Source organism: Passer domesticus, chromosome Z, assembly GCF_036417665.1.
Source record: "Passer domesticus isolate bPasDom1 chromosome Z, bPasDom1.hap1, whole genome shotgun sequence".
Taxonomy (NCBI): Eukaryota; Metazoa; Chordata; class Aves; order Passeriformes; family Passeridae; genus Passer; species Passer domesticus.
In genome coordinates, this window is record NC_087512.1 from 231,365 (window position 1) to 254,782 (window position 23,418).

At 52.9% G+C, this 23,418-nt stretch overlaps 1 protein-coding gene and 1 long non-coding RNA gene across 2 annotated transcripts in view; both read left to right on the top strand.

Annotated features, from left to right (window-relative positions):
* Positions 1-23,418, top strand: part of LOC135289206 (WD repeat-containing protein 7) — a 56,865-nt gene that overhangs the window by 23,353 nt on the left and 10,094 nt on the right. Inside the window, exons 14-25 of the mRNA XM_064402629.1 lie at positions 970-1,184; positions 2,547-3,292; positions 3,403-3,491; positions 9,304-9,378; positions 9,803-9,921; positions 10,659-10,782; positions 12,510-12,623; positions 16,473-16,694; positions 18,303-18,489; positions 20,905-21,022; positions 22,208-22,357; positions 22,622-22,704. Of these exons, the coding sequence (XP_064258699.1) occupies positions 970-1,184; positions 2,547-3,292; positions 3,403-3,491; positions 9,304-9,378; positions 9,803-9,921; positions 10,659-10,782; positions 12,510-12,623; positions 16,473-16,694; positions 18,303-18,489; positions 20,905-21,022; positions 22,208-22,357; positions 22,622-22,704 (2,242 nt within the window). The remainder of the gene's footprint in view (positions 1-969; positions 1,185-2,546; positions 3,293-3,402; positions 3,492-9,303; positions 9,379-9,802; positions 9,922-10,658; positions 10,783-12,509; positions 12,624-16,472; positions 16,695-18,302; positions 18,490-20,904; positions 21,023-22,207; positions 22,358-22,621; positions 22,705-23,418) is intronic.
* On the top strand, positions 12,630-16,426 carry LOC135289208 (uncharacterized). The gene is made up of 3 exons (XR_010351986.1): positions 12,630-16,110; positions 16,150-16,201; positions 16,337-16,426. It is a non-coding gene; the product is annotated as an uncharacterized LOC135289208 (long non-coding RNA).

Consider the following 23,418-nt stretch of genomic DNA (forward strand, 5'->3'; position numbering starts at 1 on the left):
CTGCTCCGTGTGTTCGGTACAGGGTCGCCCTGGGGGGTTTGTGAACCTCATGGGGGCGTAGGGAGAATCCCCTCCTTCCAGGAGCTAGGAGTGCCAGCCAGGTGCCACAGGGGCACTGAGCTGTCCCCGTGCCAGGGGGGCACTGAGCTGTCCCCGTGCCCCTGCAGGGCACTGAGCCATCCCTGTGCCCCTGTGGCACTGAGCTGTCCCCGTGCCAGGGGGGCACTGAGCCGTCCCCGTGCCCCTGCAGGGCACTGAGCTGTCCCCGTGCCCCTGTGGCACTGAGCTGTCCCCGTGCCCCCGTGGCACTGAGCCATCCCCGTGCCAGGGGGGCACTGAGCCATCCCCGTGCCCCTGCAGGGCACTGAGCTGTCCCCGTGCCCCCGTGGCACTGAGCTGTCCCCGTGCCCCTGCAGGGCACTGAGCTGTCCCCGTGCCCCCGTGGCACTGAGCTGTCCCCGTGCCCCTGTGGCACTGAGCTGTCCCCGTGCCCCTGCAGGGCACTGAGCTGTCCCCGTGCCCCCGTGGCACTGAGCTGTCCCCGTGCCCCCGTGGCACTGAGCCGTCCCCGTGCCCCCGTGGCACTGAGCTGTCCCCGTGCCCCTGCAGGGCACTGAGCTGTCCCCGTGCCCCCGTGGCACTGAGCTGTCCCCGTGCCCCCGTGGCACTGAGCCATCCCCGTGGCACTGAGCTGTCCCTGTGCCCCCGTGGCACTGAGCCATCCCCGTGGCACTGAGCTGTCCCTGTGCCCCCGTGGCACTGAGCTGTCCCCGTGCCCCTGCAGGGCACTGAGCTGTCCCTGTGCCCCCGTGGCACTGAGCTGTCCCTGTGCCCCTGCAGGGCACTGCGCTGTCCCCGTGCCCCTGTGGCACTGAGCTGTCCCTGTGCCCCCGTGGCACTGAGCCATCCCCGTGGCACTGAGCCATCCCCGTGCCCCCGTGGCACTGAGCCGTCCCCGTGCCCCTGCAGGCGCCCTGGACCGCTGCGTGATGGGCATCACGGCCGTGGAGATCCTCAGCGCGTGCGACGAGGCCGTGCCGGCCGCCGTGGACGCGCTCAGCCACCCCGCCGTCAACCTGAAGCAGGCCATGACGCGCCGCAGCCTGGCCGCCCTCAAGAACGTGGCCCACCAGAAGCTGCAGACGCTGGCCACCAACCTGCTGGCCTCCGAGGCCTCGGACAAGGTGGGGCTGCTGTGCTGCCAGCAGGAAGGGAAACGGGGGAGGTGGCTGTCCTTCTACCGAAAGGTTCTCAGCCAGAGCTCTCCAGAACATAAACATGGCTCTTCCCCAGTTTGTGTTGCTGCTACCACTCGGTGTATCCTGCTCTTTTGTTCTATGCAGGTTGAGTTACAGAATCATGCAGTGCTTTAGGCTGGGAAAACCCTCTGAAATCAAGTCCAGCAGTGTCCCAAGTGCCACATCCACAGGGCTTTAAATCCCCCAGGGATGGGGTCTGCAGCCCTGCCCTGGGTTGGGACAGCCCGTTCCATGAGGGGCTGTTCCAGTGCCAGCCTGTGGCCAGCAGGGAGCAGCAGAGCTCCGTTCCCAGCTCCTCCCGTGCAGCCCTGGCTTTGCCTGCTGTAGGGAGAGAAATCACCACTGCATGTCTCCAGAAAAAATGGCTTGCTGCTGCTGCTGCTGCTGCTGCTGCTGCTGCTGCTGCTGCTGCTGCTGCTGCTGCATCCAGGCACAGCTGGGAACGTTGCATTTGTTGGGAGAGAAATCACCACCTGCATGTCTCCATAAAAAAATGTCAGCTCAGGGTTTGTGCTGCTGCTCCTGCGGCATCCAGGCACAGCTGAGAACGTTGCATTTGTACCTGCAGGGTTTTATGTGTGGGCTCCTCATCCTGTGAGGTGCTGGGAGGGAAGGGCTGAGGGAGATGAATGCTTAGGAACTGATGGGAATGTTCTGGTTTCCAGTTCTTTCTGACATTCTGAAGGGCTGAGGGAGATGAATGCTGGGAATGTTCTGGTTTCCAGTTCCTTTGTGACATTCTGAAGGGGTTGGGGAGGTGAATGCTTAGGAACTGATGGGAATGTTCTGGTTTCCAGTTCCTTTCTGACATTCTGAAGGGCTGAGGGAGATGAATGTTTAAAAGCTGGTGGGAATGTTCTGGTTTCCAGTTCCTTTCTGACATTCTGAAGGGGTTGGGGAGCTGAATGCTGGGAATGTTCTGGTTTCCAGTTCCTTTCTGACGTTCTTCAGCTTTTTTCCCTCAGCACCTTCATTCCCTGCCTCCTTGGAAGGGAGGGAGGGAGGAAGAGGATGGGCTGAAGGGGAGTGACCAAGTGGTGCCGTAATTGCAGGTCTGGGTGGATCTGAGCTGCTGCTTTTCCAGTGCCATATACTGATAGTTCACCCTCCAAATATGAACCATTTAATGTGTTTGAAGCTAAATGACAGTTTTGCTGTTGCTTGGAACATAACCCTCACAGGCTTCAGGAGGAGCTTGTGTCTCACCCGTGCTTTGTGGCGTGTTTCAAACCCGCCTCACCCACATTGTCCCTGCTGGAAATTCCACTTTGCCCTCTCCTTTCCCAGGGCAACTTACCGAAATACTCGCACAACTCGCTGACGGTCCAGGCCATCAAGACGAACCTGACGGACCCCGACATCCACGTGCTGTTCTTCGACGTGGAGGCGCTGATCATCCAGCTGCTGACGGAGGAGGCGGCGCGGCCCAGCGCGGCGCCCGCGTCCCCGGAGAGCGCGCGCCGCGCCCCCGGCGCCGCCGACCGCGCCGGCTCCTTCCTGGCCGGCAAGCGCGCCGCCGTGCTCTTCCAGCAGGTCAAGGAGACCATCAAGGAGAACATCAAGGAGCACCTCCTGGACGATGAGGACGAGGATGAGGAGGCCTCGAGGCACAGGAGGGAGGACGGCGACCCGGAGTATCGCTCCAGCAAGTCCAAGCCGCTGACGCTGCTGGAGTACAACCTGACCATGGACACGGCCAAGCTCTTCATGTCGTGCCTGCACGCCTGGGGCCTGAACGCGGTGCTGGACGAGCTGTGCCTGGAGCGCCTGGGCATGCTGAAGCCGCACTGCTCCGTGTCCTTCGGGCTCCTGTCGCGCGGCGGCCACATGTCCCTGATGCTGCCCGGCTACAACCAGCCCGTGGGCCTGGGCGGGAAGGTGCCAGTGGCAGAGGGGCTGGGGAAGGGCACCTACGGCGTGTCGCGGGCCGTCACCACGCAGCACCTGCTGTCCGTCATCTCGCTGGCCAACACGCTGATGAGCATGACCAACGCCACCTTCATCGGGGAGCACATGAAGAAAGGGCCCAGCAGGTATGGCAAAAGCTGCCACGCCTTGGCAGGCCCCACGGGGGCTGGGTTTGGGGCTTTGCCTGCTCCCGCTGGGGCTGAGGTGTCTCTCCGTGGATGTGTCTCGTGTTTAGGCCGCCCAGGCCGGGCACGCCCGAGATGGCCAAGGTGAAGCCTCCCCCTGCCGTGTCCAGCCATGCAGCACAGGGGCAGATCAAACAAGGTAAAAACTTTTTCTTTCGCAACCCTTGGAGCTGTCGCAGCAGCTGTTGCACTGAGTTTAACACCTTGGTGTCGAGAGAGAAAATTACTGCGGGGGGACAGAGTGGTGTGGTGTTACTGGGGGTTAGGGCTGGTGTGAGAACCACGCAAAGTGCTGCTTCTGCCCTGACAGCACTCCCTGACAGGGAGCTGTTACCTGTGCCGAGAGCTCCCAAACATCCCGGCTTGAGGAGGCTTCAAAGCCTGGAGCTGGAGGCTCTGCAGACTCATCCCAAAGTGTTTCTGTGGGAATGATCCCAGAGTTTCTGTGGGAATGATCCCAGAGTTTCTGTGGGAATGATCCCAGAGTTTCTGTGGGAATGATCCCAAAGTGTTTCTGTGGGGATGATCCCAGAGTTTCTGTGGGAATGATCCCAGAGTTTCTGTGGGAATGATCCCAAAGTGTTTCTGTGGGAATGATCCCAGAGTTTCTGTGGGAATGATCCCAGAGTTTCTGTGGGAATGATCCCAGAGTTTCTGTGGGAATGATCCCAAAGTGTTTCTGTGGGGATGATCCCAGAGTTTCTGTGGGAATGATCCCAGAGTTTCTGTGGGAATGATCCCAAAGTGTTTCTGTGGGAATGATCCCAGAGTTTCTGTGGGAATGATCCCAAGGTGTTTCTGTGGGAATGATCCCAGAGTTTCTGTGGGAATGATCCCAAAGTGTTTCTGTGGGAATGATCCCAGAGTTTCTGTGGGAATGATCCCAGAGTTTCTGTGGGAATGATCCCAAGGTGTTTCTGTGGGAATGATCCCAGAGTTTCTGTGGGAATGATCCCAGAGTTTCTGTGGGAATGATCCCAAAGTGATTCCATGGGAATGATCCCAGAGTTTCTGTGGGAATGATCCCAGAGTTTCTGTGGGAATGATCCCAGAGTTTCTGTGGGAATGATCCAAAGGTGTTTCTGTGGGAATGATCCCAGAGTTTCTGTGGGAATGATCCCAAAGTGTTTCTGTGGGGATGATCCCAAAGTGTTTCTGTGGGGATGATCCCAAAGTGTTTCTGTGGGAATGATCCCAGAGTTTCTGTGGGAATGATCCCAGAGTTTCTGTGGGAATGATCCCAGAGTTTCTGTGGGAATGATCCCAAAGTGTTTCTGTGGGAATGATCCCAGAGTTTCTGTGGGAATGATCCCAAAGTGTTTCTGTGGGAATGATCCCAGAGTTTCTGTGGGAATGATCCCAGAGTTTCTGTGGGAATGATCCCAGAGTTTCTGTGGGAATGATCCCAGAGTTTCTGTGGGAATGATCCCAAAGTGATTCCATGGGAATGATCCCAGAGTTTCTGTGGGAATGATCCCAAAGTGATTCCATGGGAATGATCCCAGAGTTTCTGTGGGAATGATCCCAAAGTGATTCCATGGGAATGATCCCAAAGTGTTTCTGTGGGAATGATCCCAGAGTTTCTGTGGGAATGATCCCAGAGTTTCTGTGGGAATGATCCCAAGGTGTTTCTGTGGGAATGATCCCAAAGTGTTTCTGTGGGAATGATCCCAAGGTGTTTCTGTGGGAATGATCCCAGAGTTTCTGTGGGAATGATCCCAGAGTTTCTGTGGGAATGATCCCAAAGTTTCTGTGGGAATGATCCCAGAGTTTCTGTGGGAATGATCCCAGAGTTTCTGTGGGAATGATCCCAAAGTGTTTCTGTGGGAATGATCCCAGAGTTTCTGTGGGAATGATCCCAGAGTTTCTGTGGGAATGATCCCAAGGTGTTTCTGTGGGAATGATCCCAGAGTTTCTGTGGGAATGATCCCAAAGTGTTTCTGTGGGAATGATCCCAGAGTTTCTGTGGGAATGATCCCAGAGTTTCTGTGGGAATGATCCCAGAGTTCCTGTGGGAATGATCCCAGAGTTTCTGTGGGAATGATCCCAGAGTTTCTGTGGGAATGATCCCAGAGTTTCTGTGCGAATGATCCCAGAGTTTCTGTGGGAATGATCCCAAAGTGATTCCATGGGAATGATCCCAGAGTTTCTGTGGGAATGATCCCAAAGTGATTCCATGGGAATGATCCCAGAGTTTCTGTGGGAATGATCCCAAAGTGTTTCTGTGGGAATGATCCCAAGGTGTTTCTGTGGGAATGATCCCAAAGTGTTTCTGTGGGAATGATCCCAAAGTGTTTCTGTGGGAATGATCCCAGAGTTTCTGTGGGAATGATCCCAGAGTTTCTGTGGGAATGATCCCAAAGTTTCTGTGGGAATGATCCCAGAGTTTCTGTGGGAATGATCCCAGAGTTTCTGTGGGAATGATCCCAGAGTTTCTGTGGGAATGATCCCAGAGTTTCTGTGGGAATGATCCCAAAGTGTTTCTGTGGGAATGATCCCAAAGTGATTCCATGGGAATGATCCCAGAGTTTCTGTAGGAATGATCCCAGAGTTTCTGTGGGAATGATCCCAAAGTGTTTCTGTGGGAATGATCCCAAGGTGTTTCTGTGGGAATGATCCCAGAGTTTCTGTGGGAATGATCCCAGCGTTTCTGTGGGGAATGATCCCAGAGTTTCTGTGGGAATGATCCCAAGGTGTTTCTGTGGGAATGATCCCAAAGTGTTTCTGTGGGAATGATCCCAAAGTGTTTCTGTGGGAATGATCCCAAGGTGTTTCTGTGGGAATGATCCCAGAGTTTCTGTGGGAATGATCCCAGAGTTTCTGTGGGAATGATCCCAGAGTTTCTGTGGGAATGATCCCAAAGTGTTTCTGTGGGAATGATCCCAAAGTGATTCCATGGGAATGATCCCAGAGTTTCTGTGGGAATGATCCCAGAGTTTCTGTGGGAATGATCCCAAAGTGATTCCATGGGAATGATCCCAAAGTGTTTCTGTGGGAATGATCCCAGAGTTTCTGTAGGAATGATCCCAGAGTTTCTGTGGGAATGATCCCAAGGTGTTTCTGTGGGAATGATCCCAAAGTGTTTCTGTGGGAATGATCCCAAAGTGTTTCTGTGGGAATGATCCCAGAGTTTCTGTGGGAATGATCCCAAAGTGTTTCTGTGGGAATGATCCCAAGGTGTTTCTGTGGGAATGATCCCAGAGTTTCTGTGGGAATGATCCCAGAGTTTCTGTGGGAATGATCCCAAAGTGTTTCTGTGGGAATGATCCCAGAGTTTCTGTGGGAATGATCCCAGAGTTTCTGTGGGAATGATCCCAAAGTTTCTGTGGGAATGATCCCAGAGTTTCTGTGGGGATGATCCCAAAGTGTTTCTGTGGGAATGATCCCAGAGTTTCTGTGGGAATGATCCCAAAGTGTTTCTGTGGGAATGATCCCAAAGTGATTCCATGGGAATGATCCCAGAGTTTCTGTGGGAATGATCCCAGAGTTTCTGTGGGAATGATCCCAAAGTGATTCCATGGGAATGATCCCAAAGTGTTTCTGTGGGAATGATCCCAGAGTTTCTGTGGGAATGATCCCAAGGTGTTTCTGTGGGAATGATCCCAAAGTGTTTCTGTGGGAATGATCCCAAAGTGTTTCTGTGGGAATGATCCCAGAGTTTCTGTGGGAATGATCCCAAGGTGTTTCTGTGGGAATGATCCCAGAGTTTCTGTGGGAATGATCCCAGAGTTTCTGTGGGAATGATCCCAAAGTGTTTCTGTGGGAATGATCCCAAAGTGTTTCTGTGGGAATGATCCCAAAGTGTTTCTGTAGGAATGATCCCAGAGTTTCTGTGGGAATGATCCCAAAGTGTTTCTGTGGGAATGATCCCAGAGTTTCTGTGGGAATGATCCCAAAGTGTTTCTGTGGGAATGATCCCAGAGTTTCTGTGGGAATGATCCCAAAGTGTTTCTGTGGGAATGATCCCAAGGTGTTTCTGTGGGAATGATCCCAAAGTGTTTCTGTGGGAATGATCCCAAAGTGTTTCTGTGGGAATGATCCCAGAGTTTCTGTGGGAATGATCCCAAAGTGTTTCTGTGGGAATGATCCCAAAGTGTTTCTGTGGGAATGATCCCAAAGTTTCTGTGGGAATGATCCCAGAGTTTCTGTGGGAATGATCCCAAAGTGATTCCATGGGAATGATCCCAGAGTTTCTGTGGGAATGATCCCAGAGTTTCTGTAGGAATGATCCCAGAGTTTCTGTGGGAATGATCCCAAAGTGTTTCTGTGGGAATGATCCCAAAGTGTTTCTGTGGGAATGATCCCAGAGTTTCTGTGGGAATGATCCCAAGGTGTTTCTGTGGGAATGATCCCAGAGTTTCTGTGGGAATGATCCCAGAGTTTCTGTGGGAATGATCCCAAGGTGTTTCTGTGGGAATGATCCCAAAGTGTTTCTGTGGGAATGATCCCAGAGTTTCTGTGGGAATGATCCCAAAGTGTTTCTGTGGGAATGATCCCAAAGTGTTTCTGTGGGAATGATCCCAGAGTTTCTGTGGGAATGATCCCAGAGTTTCTGTGGGAATGATCCCAGAGTTTCTGTGGGGATGATCCCAAGGTGTTTCTGTGGGAATGATCCCAGAGTTTCTGTGGGAATGATCCCAGAGTTTCTGTGGGAATGATCCCAAAGTTTCTGTGGGAATGATCCCAGAGTTTCTGTGGGGATGATCCCAAAGTGTTTCTGTGGGAATGATCCCAAAGTGTTTCTGTGGGAATGATCCCAGAGTTTCTGTGGGAATGATCCCAGAGTTTCTGTGGGAATGATCCCAAAGTTTCTGTGGGAATGATCCCAAAGTGTTTCTGTGGGAATGATCCCAGAGTTTCTGTGGGAATGATCCCAAAGTGTTTCTGTGGGAATGATCCCAAAGTGATTCCATGGGAATGATCCCAGAGTTTCTGTGGGAATGATCCCAGAGTTTCTGTGGGAATGATCCCAAAGTGATTCCATGGGAATGATCCCAGAGTTTCTGTGGGAATGATCCCAGAGTTTCTGTAGGAATGATCCCAGAGTTTCTGTGGGAATGATCCCAAGGTGTTTCTGTGGGAATGATCCCAAAGTGTTTCTGTGGGAATGATCCCAGAGTTTCTGTGGGAATGATCCCAAAGTGTTTCTGTGGGAATGATCCCAAGGTGTTTCTGTGGGAATGATCCCAGAGTTTCTGTGGGAATGATCCCAGAGTTTCTGTGGGAATGATCCCAAAGTGTTTCTGTGGGAATGATCCCAGAGTTTCTGTGGGAATGATCCCAAAGTGTTTCTGTGGGAATGATCCCAGAGTTTCTGTGGGAATGATCCCAAAGTGATTCCATGGGAATGATCCCAGAGTTTCTGTGGGAATGATCCCAAGGTGTTTCTGTGGGAATGATCCCAGAGTTCCTGTGAAACCCATTTAAATGAAGTTAAATGCCAGCCAGAGCTCAGGAATTCCTCCTGGACATCTTGGAGTGCCAGATGGGGCAGCTCGGGCTGATTCAGGTTTATTTTTTGGGCCTTTGGTGCATAGTACAACTTCCATATCTATGGAAGTATGGGAAAAGCACAAGGAGAAGCAGCAAAATTCCTGGGTTTCCAACCTACAGCCAAGTGTGAAGTCAAACCTAAGCCGCCTGCCTAAAAACATGTTTCAGACCACTTCATTTAGATGTATTTTGGTCCTTTCAAAACATCCCAGTTCCTCTCACTGTCTCCATGTTCCTCTGCAGCTGCATGTCTGCCTCTCCCTTCTTGGAAAACCTGGAATTCTCATTCAGTTGGATGTTATTTTGAGTTGAATATGATTTTGGAGCTGAGTATTGTTTTTAAGTTGAATATTTCAGTTGTTGTTTCCATTCTGCAGTGACACTAACCCCTTTTCTGCTGCTGCTCTCCTCACTTCCCTCTTTTTTTTCTCTCTTTTCTTCCTCCTTTCCTCTGCAAGTTGCTGCTGCTTCCAGCACGGAATCTGGGCACTCTGACACTTCTGCTTTCCATTCCTGTTTCTTAGTCAACGAAGGTACTCCTTCCTCACTTTTCTACTTTACTTCAGCCAAAATCCTTTCTCATTGTTATTTTTGTTTGATCTCTGAGGGAATTCTTTGAACACGGGGCACCCGGGCTAGGCTTCGCTGTTGGCTTTTAATCAAGTTTCACACCACTTAAATCTGAGTTCTGCTGTTGATTCCAACATATGGGATATTTTTACCCACTGTAGCATTTGAACCCTGTGCTTCTCTCCTGCTTTAACCTACACAGAGCTGCAGAGGAGTCACAAAAATGAGGATTCAGGTGGAACAGAAAGCCAGCAGCAAACCGTGCTCGGCTCAGTTTGCATCGGGGCCCCGAGGGGCGCGCGGCCCTCGGAGGGGTGGGTTTGCTGTGCCTCGCAGTGGGAGCAGGAGCTGTGCTGGGGTTTTTCTCACTGCCTGTGCCCCCTCCAGGCTGGAGCCAGCTGGCTGCCATGCACTGCGTGATGCTGCCCGACCTGCTGGGGCTGGAGAAGTTCCGGCCGCCGCTGCTGGAGATGCTGGCGCGCCGGTGGCAGGACCGCTGCCTGGAGGTGAGCCCAGCCTGCTGGGGTGCTGCTGTGCCGGGGCTGCATGTTCCCCTGCACGGGAGGCACAGCCAGGTCAATGCCTGCTCTTGTTGTTTGTGGTTCGGGGGGTTTTGTGGTTAAAGCCCAGCTTAACCCCGTGAGGAACAGCATGAAGTCTGTGTGGTTGTGACCCTCTGATGCCTTGAGAGGCAGCCTGCACAGAGTAAAGCAGGGATTTATTAAAAGGCCTCAATGGATACACCTTGGACCCCAGGTCATGAGTTTTCATCCTTTTTTAAGTTTTGGTCCATTTCCACATTGGGGTCAATTGTCCAATTCCAGCTCCAGGTTGTGCAGTCCCATCCTCCCAGTTTGCTCTCCTCAATTCCCTGTTGTTTGCACTTTATGGGCCTGAAGCTGCAGTGGTCCTTGGTGCTGGGGCTGGAAAAGGATTGTTTTATGTCACTGAACTCTGAAGAGAACTTGTTAACTCCTCATGTGAAGTTCAGAGTTACAGAATCTGGAAAACACCAAAGCTAAAACTGAACGCATCGCAACTCATTGTGCCACAAGAGTCCTGCTGGAACAGCTTCCAGTTAAAGCCTGGTTTAACCCTGTCAGGATTGGCTCTAAACCTTGGTGGTTTGTGACCCTGGGGCTGTGCTGGTGCCCTGCTGTGACCCCAGGGCTGTGCTGGTGTCCCTGCCGTGACCCTGGGGCTCTGTGTGCCGTGACCCCAGGGCTGTGTCTGTGTCCTGCAGGTGCGCGAGGCGGCGCAGGCGCTGCTGCTGGCGGAGCTGCGCAGGATCGAGCAGGCGGGCCGCAAGGAGACCATCGACACCTGGGCTCCCTACCTGCCCCAGTGCATGGACAGCGTCATCTCCCGTGAGGAGCTGCCCCTCAGCTGGGAAACCGGGGGGGAAAGGGCTGGGAACCCGACGTTCCAGTCATCCATGCTGGGAAAGGGATTGGGAACCCTCATTGCAGTCATCCATACCGGGAAGGGGATTGGGAACCCTCATTGCAGTCATTCATCCTGGGAACCCCTCATTGCAGTCATCCATACCGGGAAGGGGATTGGGAACCCTCATTCCAGTCATCCATCCTGGGAACCCCTCATTCCAGTTATCAATGCTGGGAAAGGGATTGGGAACCCTCATTGCAGTCATCATCCTGGGACAGGGATTGGGAACCCCTCATTCCCAATCATACATCCAGGAAAGGGATTGGGAACCCTCATTGCAGTCATTCATCCTGGGAACCCCTCATTGCAGTCATCCATCCTGGGAACCCCTCATTGCAGTCATCCATACTGGGAAAGGGATTGGGAACCCCTCATTGCAGTCATCCATGCTGGGAAAAGGGATTGGGAACCCTCATTCCAGTCATCATCCTGGGAACCCCTCATTGCAGTCATCCATACTGGGAACCCCTCATTCCAGTCATCCATACTGGGAAAGGGATTGGGAACCCTCATTTTAGTCATCATCCTGGGAACCCCTCATTGCAGTCATCCATCCTGGGAAAGGGATTGGGAACCCTCATTGCAGTTATCAATGCTGGGAAAGGGATTGGGAACCCCTCATTGCAGTCATCCATGCTGGGAAAAGGGATTGGGAACCCTCATTGCAGTTATCAATGCTGGGAAAGGGATTGGGAACCCCTCATTGCAGTCATCCATCCTGGGAACCCAAGGGATTGGGAACCCTCATTGCAGTCATCATCCTGGGAACCCCTCATTCCAGTCATCCATGCTGGGAACCCAAGGGATTGGGAACCCTCATTGCAGTCATCATCCTGGGAACCCCTCATTCCAGTCATCCATCCTGGGAAAGGGATTGGGAACCCCTCATTGCAGTCATCCATACTGGGAACCCCTCATTGCAGTCATCCATACTGGGAAAGGGATTGGGAACCCCTCATTCCAGTCATCCATACTGGGAAAAGGGATTGGGAACCCCTCATTCCAGTCATCCATACTGGGAAAAGGGATTGGGAACCCTCATTGCAGTCATCCATCCTGGGAACCCCTCATTCCAGTCATCCATCCTGGAAAGGGATTGGGAACCCTCATTCCAGTCATCCATCCTGGGAAGGGATTGGGAACAATTGGGATTGGGTTTTTATGGTAAGGGTTGAAACTCTTAGAATTAAGGGTACAGAGTTGGAGGAGTTGAAGGGAATAAGAATTATTTGGGATATAACAAATGTATTCTGCTAGGAGAGGGGGGGAGCATAGGAAATATACAGAAATATTCTTTATTCTGGCTGCTTTCTGCCCAGAAATCACCTGTGGGGCCTTCTGTTCCTGAAATTCTCTTGGTTTGGGTGGACTGTGGTTTGCTTTTGAAGGGAAAACCTGAGGTGTGGCAGCAGAAAATGGAAGGGATTTGATGTTTCTCCCGAGTGCTCTGGGCTGGAACGGGCAGGGACACCTCCCACCAGCCCAGGATGTGCCTGGGACACCTGAAAAGCCAAACAAAAACCAGATGTGGCTGTTTCTGGATGGGGGTGAGCAGGACCAAAGCAGGACGTGGAGGAGTGGGATGGGGTTTGGCTGCTGCACCCAGAGGGGACTGTCCCCAGTGGCTGATCCTGGGCTTGTCCTGCAGCTGGGGTGACCACAGAAGGCCTGCAGAGTGCCAGTGCCACCCCGGAGCCCTCGGGAGCAGAAGCCAAAGTGCAGGAGGAGGAGCCCGACCTGGTGGACGATGACATCGCAGCAGGTGAGCTCTCAGCTCATTAACACCGCCAGATAATTAACGTGCCTCCATTGCACTGCTCAGCTCTCAAAGCTGCCCACAGCCTGCAGCAGTCCTTCAGAGATTCTTCACAACTGTTCCCTAAACCTTTTATTCTGCTGGTTCAAGGGGGCTGCATCCTGAATTTTGGCTTCAGTGGGGTACACTGAGGAGAAAAGAGGGGAAAATAAGGATTTTGAGACGGCTTCACCTCAGTTTCTTTCTCTGGTGGACCAGCATTTGGTGGGATTGTTGGTGTGCTGCTCAATAGGATCTTTTCCAGCTTGGCATTATTGAGGTCCTTTCTTAAAAGGATCATTTGCACCTCAGAACTTAGGGAAGGGAAACAATTTCGGTGAAAATCCTTCACACACTCCACTCTTAAACATTTCAGGAGTTATTTAGGAAATCCGGTCTGTCCTCAAATCTCCTTTTAATTAGTTTAAAAGGTTTTTTTGGGTAACTAAAAATAGACCAAATGTTTGGTTTTAATAATTCACACATGGACAGCAGGGTTTTTTCCCACTTGGGCATAAATTCTCCTGGCTCCAGGGCTCAGAATTTGGGAATTTGATTAATTGGCTTATTTGAATTGTGTAATTTGTAGAATTTCTGATTTTGGTTCCACAATAAACTCATTAAAAAATTAGATTCTCATCCCCTAAATGTCCCTTCTGAGGGGGATTTTGCTGGGTGGGCCCAGAGCTTTAAAAGCTGGATAAAAGGTGCCTGATATTCCCCATGTGAGCAGCACAGGATCCATTTTGTCTCTGCCTATTTCCCTGGAAAAGCCTGCAGCATCCTCACCCATTTTGTGTTCCCACATGCTGCAGCACAATGAGATATTCCCTCCTAAAAGGGAGCAGAAAATTCCAGCCGGGAATGGCTGCAAAAATACTCATTTTGTGTGGAAAAGCACATCTTCTACCTGCAATTAAAGGAATTAAGTTGTAATTTCCAATGCATGACAGCTCCCAGCACTTCAAGAGCTCTGCTGTGAAATTATTCCCGATTTAGAGCTGCAGATACTCCAGAGCAATGATGCTGTTTGTTGTTAGAAGTGGGTAACTGGCACTGAATTTCGATGGCAGACATCACAGGGGATGGGCTGTGAGGGAGAAATCCCCAAAATTCTCTTTCCAGGCAGGAATTCCGTGCTGCTCCCTCCAGTGGGGCTGGCAGAGGGCGCTGTGCCCCCAGCAATGCCCAGCCTTGCAGCAACCCCAGGATTTATTAAACATTCTCCTGCATTTCCCTTGTGGGCACTGTCACCGGGCAATATTTTCATTTATCTGCAGAGAATCCTCACAGCTCTCTCTGTGTGTTAATTTATCCACGTGGGATCTCTGTTTGCAGTATTTCTGTATTTCCAGGGTTATTTATATGGATAAATCCCAGAGCTGAGCCTGCTGGAAGTGCTGTGTAGGATTCTCCAGGGATTTTGTGGGTCAGCTTGATTTTGGGGTGGGCTCCTGGCTCTGTGCCCAGCTCCTGCAGCCCCCCTTCACCCACACCCTCCATTCCTCTGCCAGATTACCTGCAGACCCCACTCAGCCTTTAATCCTTTTATTCAGAGCTGGGCTGAAATTAATTTTTGTGCAAAGCCAATTAAGGGGAGCTGGGCAGCCACGTGCTCGTGGTGTTAACTGCAGCCTGAGCCCTGCCTGTGCTCCACCATCTCCCCAGCCTGCAAACCACGGGAATTTGGGCATTTTTGCCCCTGCCCGCCCTGCTGCAGCTCCCCTGGGCTCTGCTGGATGGACCTTCTGAGGGTTGGTTTGTGTGCAGCTGGGGTTGTCCCAGCTGAACCCCCCTGGTTTTGTCCTTGCTGGCCCCACAGCTTGTGTTCTGCACCCAGAGCTGCTGGAGGTTATCAATTTTCTGCCTGTGATCAAGGGTCCTGTCAGGAAAATGGATCTGGGTGTCAGCCCAGGCTGTGATTAAAGGGGGACAAAATCCCAAATTGCCCTGGCCACGTGACAGGGCTCCTCTTCCAGGTGTTGTTCCAGGGGAAATTCTGCCTGGACACTTCATTCCCTTAATTTGGGGCTTCCCCTCGTAATTAAAACCCTAAAATCACCCATTAAGGAGCTTTTATCCCCCTGTGTTTAAGCAGGTTTTTCCCCATGCAGAGGTGGGAATTCCTTGTGGGGTTAACAAGAAGCCCAGCCCAGCCCAGGGAGCTTTCCTGGGGGACAGCAGTGGAGCAAGGTAGATTTTATTTTTGACATTCCAGGTTGATACCCTGGAAATGAAACCCTCTTGATGCAGATCCTGTTGCCCAGAGAGCTTGAGAATTCCCTGGAAGTGCCCAAAGCCAGGCTGGATGGTGCTGAGCCCCAGCACGGGCTGGCACAGGGCTGGGGTGTCACACAGAGGGCTGGGACAGGGCTGGGGTGTCACACAGAGGGCTGGGGTGGCCCACAGAGGGCTGGGACAGGGCTGGCCTGTCACACAAACGGCTCCTGGCCACCTCCAGCTGCTCTGCCCTGCTTTGTTCCAGCCCCTGTGCATCCTGCTTCCTCCAAAGGCAGTTGCTATCGATTTTTTTCCCTTTTTTTTTCCCCTCCCTTCCCATTGTTCAGCTTTCTCTTGTTTTTCTCTCCCTTTTGGCTGGCGGGGTTGCCTGGCCACGGCTCCTAAAATTTGGTTAAATTCCTTTTTTTTGCTGTGGAGGCCCGTGGGTGTCATTAACAGAGACACCCCCTGCGCTTCATTAATCCACCCCTCGTTAATCCAATAAATTTAAATATCCTAACATTTAATAGGAAGTGGTGATGGATCCTATATCAAAATGCAAAGAACTTATCCTGAAAAAAATCCTTCTTTTAAAAACAATAAAAATTAGAAGCTGTCAATTTAAAGTGAGTGAGAAGCAACCCAGAAATCCATAGGTAAACATGGAATTCCATGGATCTGCTGTGACTGAGCAAACAAACCTGGAAATTAGGGTGACTTTTTTTCCCCATGAGTTCTTGGCAGGTTTTGAAGGGATATTTGACTTTTTTTGAGGTTTTTAGAGGTGAATGGAATCCCATCCATGCCTGGACACCGCGGTGTCCCCAAGGACACGGTTGATGCCATTGATGCCATTGGCAATTGGTGATGTTCTTGGCAGGTTTTGAAGGAAGAAGAAGATTGGCAATGCTCTTGGCAGGTTTTGAAGGAAGAAAGAGAACATTGGTGATGTTCTTGGCAGGTTTTGAAGACATATTTTGAGGTTTTACAGGTGAATGGAATCCTGTCCATGCCTGGACACCACGGTGTCCCCAAGGACGCGGTCGATGCCATTGATGCCGTTGGCAATTGGTGATGTTCTTGGCAGGTTCTTGGCCGGTTTTGAAGGAATATTTGACTTTTTTTGAGGTTTTTAGAGGTGAATGGAATCCCATCCATGCCTGGACACCGCGGTGTCCCCAAGGACACGGTTGATGCCATTGATGCCATTGGCAGTTGGTGATGTTCTTGGCAGGTTTTGAAGGAAGAAGAACACTGGTGATCTTCTTGTCAGGTTCTTGGCAGGTTCTTAGCAGGTTTTGAAGGAATATTTGACTTTTTTTGAGGTTTTTAGAGGTGAATGGAATCCTGTCCATGCCTGGACACCCCGGTGTCCCCAAGGACGCGGTCGGCGCCGTTGATGCCACAATGCCATTGGCAATTGGTGATGTTCTTAGCAGGTTTTGAAGGCATATTTTGAGGTTTTAGAGGTGAATGGAATCCTGTCCACCCCTGGACACCGCGGTGTCCCCAAGGACGCGGTCGGCGCCGTCGATGCCGCGACGCCGCCGTTCATTTGCCGTGCCATCACTGACAGAGCTCTGGGCTCTCCTGCAGGCTGCCTGGCGGGGCTGGCCCAGCCCAAGAAGGTGTCCACGTCCTACGAGGAGCGGCGCAAGCAGGCCACGGCCATCGTGCTGCTGGGCGTCATCGGCGCCGAGTTCGGCGCCGAGATCGAGCCGCCCAAGCTGCTGACGCGGCCGCGCAGCTCCAGCCAGATCCCCGAGGGCTTCGGCCTCACCAGCGCCGGCTCCAACTACTCCCTGGCCAGGCACACGTGTGAGTAGCTCTGCTGCCTCTCTGCGTTCCCTTTTCCTGGGAAGGAGCAGCCTGGGGGGTGGGATGGGGCTGCTGCTGGCCCAGCGTGCTCCAAGCTTGTCCAGCCTGGCCTGGGGCAGTTCCAGATGGGAGCTGATTGTAACTGGGGAAAAAAAATCTGATCATCATGATGCAAAAAAGAAGTGATTTTTAATTTAGGCCTGAAAATATCTTGGCTTGATAGCTGAGAGAAGATATAGAGTGAAAATCCTGGCCACTGGGCCAGGAGCAGAAAGGAATTTTAACCCAGCTCTCCAAATTTCTGTGTCTCTCTGAGCAATCAGGGAAAAAAAAATCATCTAGAAAGGGTCACAATCAAGTTAAATCCTATTCGTGGAGTCCATCATTTGGGTTTAGCTGGATCTTGATCAGAGTTCTCAGTGTCTCGTTCCTGCCTGGGCTATTGATTTTCCCGAGCAAATAATTTCATTTTTAAAATCCATTGGCAAACTGGGGATAACAAGGCTGCCTGGAGCCGTGTGCTCAGAGAGATTCCACAGCAAGGCAAGACATTTTGGGAATGCAGGGGCTTCTGTGCAGTGACAATAAGTGATAAATATTAGCATTTGGGTTCATAAAGTGACGGAAGGAGCAAATGTGCCAATGCAGAATGAAACACCTGGAATGAAATTCTGCTTTAATACCACTTGGGGTGGGAATGGGCTGCCTGAGGAGTTGTCCCACCACTGCATTTTTGTGTGAACACCAAAGGGCAGCAGCACATCCGGGGTCTGGCCGTGCTGTGTGAGCCTTTCCAGGGCTAATTACCTCGTCTGCCCGACTCTAATGTGACATGTTTATTGCCCTAACGAACAGCTCATTAGCGCGGGATGTTTTTGTCAATATTCATTCCTTCGCTGGAGCCGGGCAGAGCTTTAAACAAAGCTGGGCAGCCCTGGCACCTTCGGGTCAGGGCTGCTGTGCTGCTGCCAGCTGCAGCTGCTGAGGGCACGGGGGCATCCCAGGGCAGCACTGCCTGAGGGGGCACCTTTTAAAAGGGTCTGGGACACAGGCAGGTGACAGGAAGGAACTTTGGGGGCTGCTTCTCCCAGATCGGGGTTGGTTGGTGTGAATCAACTGGAAAAACTCAGTCCTGCAAACAGCAGGAGGCTTGTTTAATAAACAAAACAAGCAACTTGTTGAGGACAGTTGAAGCAAAACCCGATAAAATCAGCAATTATCTTTACCACAAGAAGCAGTATTGAGGGGTAATAAATAACGATGGGGAGATAACGATAAATTACCGGCGGGCCGCTTGCCTCAGCCCTCCTCCACTTACGTGCAATTGCTTTCATTGCAACTGTTAAATACAATATTCATAAGCATTTCCAAAATGTGCAGAGCCGGGATGGAGGGTCAGGATTGGTGAAGTCATTTGGGGTGTTTCTCTCCCTTTAAGCCTCAGAGATATTGGGGCATGTCCACTTCCGTTTCCCCCCAGACTGCACTTGCTGTGCAGATCTGGGAGCCAGCGAGGCACTGGGGCGGGTTGGGTGGCTCTGGGCACGGGGCAGGGGTGGCCCTGGGGGTGTGTGGGGCCCCGTGGCAGCTGCTCTCACTGTCCCCCAGGCAAGGCGCTGACGTTCCTGCTGCTGCAGCCGCCCAGCGCGCGGCTGCCGGCGCACAGCACCGTGCGCCGCACCGCCATCGACCTCATCGGCCGCGGCTTCACCGTCTGGGAGCCCTACATGGACGTGTCGGCCGTGCTCATGGGGCTGCTGGAGCTCTGCGCCGACGCCGAGAAGCAGCTGGCCAAGTGGGTGCCACGGCCGTGCCAGCCCTGGCAGGGGGGACGAGGGAGAGGGGCGAGGAGCGGCCCTGGGGTGGAGGGCAGGGACAGCTGGGTGCTGGAAAGGGGGGAATGGAATTCCCACAGGAACTGTGGCTGCCCATCAGCAGTGTCCAGGGCCAGGCTGGACAAAGCGTGAGGCATCCCTAAGGTTCCTTTCAACCCACACCTTGCCACGATTCCATGAAATATTTGTTGGCAAGCACAGAATTTGAATGGCACCTTTCCACATCCATCACTCTTGAGGAGGTCAGTCACTTCTGACGTTATTCTAAGGTAGACGTTACCCATTTTATATGTTTTAATTTCCTCAAGGTACAAAGAATGAATCCTCGCGCTGTGTTGGACAAATTGGATTACCATTGTTTTTTGTGTGAGTGCAGTTCTGCCCTGTAGTGTGACAGGAGGCAGCAGCACCTTGTCCCTTCCCAGAGCCCCTCCTAAGCTCTGTTCTATGTAAATACTGACTTCCAGCATCCAAGTGAGCACGGCTCTTCAGCGAGTCCTTCTGCTCGTGTGATTCCACCCTTAGCTGTCAGGAAGATTAGTCTGGCTCTCCCTCCAAAGAGCAGGGAACAAATGAAGGGATCAGCGTGGAGCCTTGAGGAGCCCGGCCCAATTTTCCTCATGATAAATTGCATAATAAGCGCGAAAGCGTTCGCTTATTAATCCATAACAAGATTTAGATTGAAAACGGCCTGGTACATTGCTGACAGATCCAGGGTGGAGGGAGATGGAAAGAAATGGAGCAGCAATGTGTGCAGGGGTTAAGTGTGGCTCTCACCCTGCCGGAGCCCCGCTGAGCTCCCGCTTTGTGCCGGATTTGCCGTGGACACAATAACGGCACACAGCTGCCAGCGCCTCTCCCCCAGGTTTTATTAAAGAGCTTTTATGTCAAGCTTCTGCTTTTAGATAGAAAAGGAGAAATCACATTTATTGACCAGGAAAACGAGTGGGTTTCTTTTTTCCCTGCTGAATCAAGGGACTGTCCGAGCTGTTAGGCACAGCTCGGGTGCTTGGAACTCCTTGGCTCGTCCTGGCTCCCGAAGTGCCAAGGGAAGCTGCTCACTTGTGAGGATCAAGAGTGTTTTCCCAGCATTCTGAGGCTTTGATGTCTTGGCTGGGATGATGATAGGAATCATTTTTGGCTGTGTTTTTGCATTCTGAGTTAAGCTACACACAGGGAGAGGTTTGGGTTGGGGGTATTTTAGGATCATCCCATTCCCCCCTGCCATGGACTGGGACACCTTCCATTGTCCAGGAGTCCCATCCAGCCTGGTCTGAAACAATTCCAGGGATGGGGCAGCCACAGCCAGATGAGCAAATCACTTTAGGGTAATCCTTGCATTTCTGTCTGTGCCTTGGAGCACTCTGACCTGGTGGAAGGTGGGCTGGGATGGTCTGGGTGCTGTTGTCCTGGCAGGGCTGGCTCTCCCCTCCCTGTCACATCCTCCCGGGGAAGGAATTCACTGAAAGCCTGTTGCTTTCCAGGGAAATGCACACTTTGCCAAGCTTCTGTAGGGGAAAACACTGCTGGTGTGACACTTCAGAAAGGGAGAGAGGCTTTACTTGGTTTCACATTTGGGAGTTTTAATTTGCACAGTGATGGGGAAGGAAAATGAACTGGTTGGGATTATAAACTCCTGCTGTTCTCTTCCCAAAATATCAGTCAGAGAGCACGGGGGAGAGGGAGGAACCCCTTCCACAGGTGATCCAGAAAAATACGTGGCTGCCCCATCCCTGGAAGTGTTCAGGGCCGGGTTGGACAGGGCTGGGAGCAGTCTGGGAGAGTGGAAGGTGTCCCTGCCCATGGCAGGGGGTGGAACAGCTTACCCTTAAAACCCCTTCCAACCCAAACCAGCCTGTGATTCCATTTTGCACATTTTTGGATAATGTGCAGGGCACGTAGAAATTTTATTTTTGCATTTACTGGGTACTTAGCACCTTATTGCTTTTTGCTTTTATCTTGTCACAGCAAGTAAAAGCCTTGAATTAAGGAGAATTACCCTGGCCAGGGGATTTTTCAGGCTGTGTTTAAAATACTGTAAAAGCCCAACCCATAAATCCTTGGCAGGACGCTCCGGGCCTCCGTGGGGTGATATGTATTCAGCACATACAGATAATTTGTTAACAAGGCCTTTTGCCCACTTTGGACAGATGCACTTACTGTTTTCAATCTTCATGGTTAATTATTCGATTTGGGGTTGATGCTGGAACACCCTGACTCCTAATCACTGCTCTTTGTTGGGAGTCCATTATATTGGAACTGCCGGAGTGCTCCCGGTGACCTTGAAGTGACATTATAAGCTGGTTCTAATCTTTTCACTCTATATTTCTAACGCCGCTCTCCTTTGTGCCTGCCTTTGTGTGCCTCCCGTTTAGCATCACAATGGGGCTGCCCCTGAGCCCGGCGGCCGACTCGGCGCGCTCGGCTCGCCACGCGCTGTCGCTCATCGCCACGGCCCGCCCGCCCGCCTTCATCACCACCATCGCCAAGGAGGTGAGAGCCCGCCGGGGGCTCGGGAGCTCTTCCCGGGCCGGGCCGGGCGGGGAGCGCGCTGTGTGCGGGGTATGGCCCCGGCTGAGCCGGGGGACGGGGCCCGGCGGGGCCCGGGAGGTGTGCGGGGTGCAGGGCTCAGCAGTGCCCGGGAGGTGTGCGGGGTGCAGGGGTCAGAGGTGCCCGGGAGGTGTGCAGGGCTCAGCAGTGCCCGGGAGGTGTGCGGGGTGCAGGGCTCAGAGGTGCCCGGGAGGTGTGCGGGGTGCAGGGGTCAGAGGTGCCCGGGAGGTGTGCGGGGTGCAGGGCTCAGCAGTGCCCGGGAGGTGTGCGGGGTGCAGGGCTCAGCAGTGCCCGGGAGGTGTGCGGGGTGCAGGGCTCAGCAGTGCCCGGGAGGTGTGCGGGGTGCAGGGCTCAGCAGTGCCCGGGAGGTGTGCGGGGTGCAGGGCTCAGAGGTGCCCGGGAGGTGTGCGGGGTGCAGGGCTCAGAGGTGCCCGGGAGGTGTGCGGGGTGCAGGGCTCAGAGGTGCCCGGGAGGTGTACGGGGTGCAGGGCTCAGCGGTGCCCGGGGGGTGTGCGGGGTGCAGGGCTCAGCAGTGCTGGGTTCAGGGCTCAGCAGTGCTGGGATCAGGGCTCAGCAGTGCTGGGATCAGGGCTCAGCAGTGCAGGGTTCAGGGCTCAGCAGTGCTGGGATCAGGGCTCAGCAGTGCTGGGATCAGGGCTCAGCAGTGCAGGGTTCAGGGGCTCAGCAGTGCTGGCTCCAGGGGCTCAGCAGTGCTGGGTTCAGGGCTCAGCAGTGCTGGGATCAGGGCTCAGCAGTGCTGGCTCCAGGGGCTCAGCAGTGCAGGGTTTAGGGGCTCAGCAGTGCTGGGTTCAGGGGTCAGAGACAGTGCTGGCTCCAGGGGCTCAGTGGTGCCCTGTTGGCAATGCTGGCTCCAGGGGCTCAGCTGACCTGGCGGCAGTGCTGGCTCCAGGGGCTCAGTGGTGCTGGGTTCAGGGGTCAGAGACAGTGCTGGCTCCAGGGGCTCGGTGGTGCTGGGTTCAGGGGTCAGAGACAGCGCTGGCTCCAGGGGCTCAGCGGTGCCCTGTTGGCAATGCTGGCTCCAGGGCTCAGCTGCCCTCGAGGCACTGCTGGCTCCAGGCCCAGCCTGGCCGCCCCCGAGCCTCTCCGCAGCCGGCCCCTGCCCCCCAGGTGCACAGGCACACGGCGCTGGCGGCCAACACGCAGTCGCAGCAGAACATCCACACCAGCACGCTGGCCCGCGCCAAGGGCGAGATCCTGCGCGTCATCGAGATCCTCATCGACAAGATGCCCGCCGACGTGGTGGACCTGCTGGTGGAGGTGAGGCCTGAGCTGCTGCCTCCGCTCAGGAGCTTCCCTGTGGGCTTTGGGAGGGGAGAAATACCAATTTCTTACACTCTAAAATTGCATTAAATAAATCGTGCTGTTGGGAAAAACATCCTAAAGGTCAAAGCCAGGGTGGACGCAGCTTGGGCCAACCTGATCTGCTGGAAAGTGCAGGGCTTGGAATGGGATGATCTTCACAGCTTGAATTATAGAGCGTACACACAGATCGTCAACTGAACGGTGATTTTTGTTCTCAAGGTGATGGACATCATCATGTACTGCCTGGAAGGATCTTTGGTTAAGAAAAAGGGTCTTCAGGAATGTTTTCCAGCCATCTGCAGGTGAGCTCTTCCTCTGGGGATCCTGTGAAGTAAATGATGGGATCACCAGCAGGATGTATTTCCTAATTAAGGGTGAAAGTCTTTTAGGTGACACAACAAAGAGTGAAAGGTGATTTATAAATGGGGACATTTCCAGTATCTTTAAATGTGAATAAATATCCCAGTCATCCTCTTAAACTGGTCCAGCCAATAAATTGTAATAATCACCTGTCAGCCATTACATTTTAATTTAATAACCTATTAAAATATTGAATAGTTTCACGGAAAGAACAATTATCCTATTGCCAGGCTGGATACTGATGGAGATGATCTTCCTCCTTCCTGGTGCTTTAAGTGGCTTTCCTTAAAACATAAAGGCAAGGATAAATGGGAATTGGTGCCCCATCTCCCTATTCCTGTGTATATTTATAGCAGTCCAGGAGTTTAAAATTCTCTGCAATTGCTGGTAATATTTCCTGGTTATAGCCAGTGTAAAAATGATCCAGCACCAGCGGGGCCCACGGGGAATTGCCACCAGGCCAGAGCAGATGGGGAGATCTCTGGGGACACCCCACTGTGTGTCCCAGTGTTCCCAGTGTTCCAGTGCTGCCCTGGACCTGTGCACATGTGGCCAAACCCTTGGACCACGGGAAGAGCAGGCTGAGGGAAGGACGGTCAGCGCCTCAGGGAGGGACACCCCGCCCTGCCAAGCTGCAGCTGAGCTGCGTTTCCCTT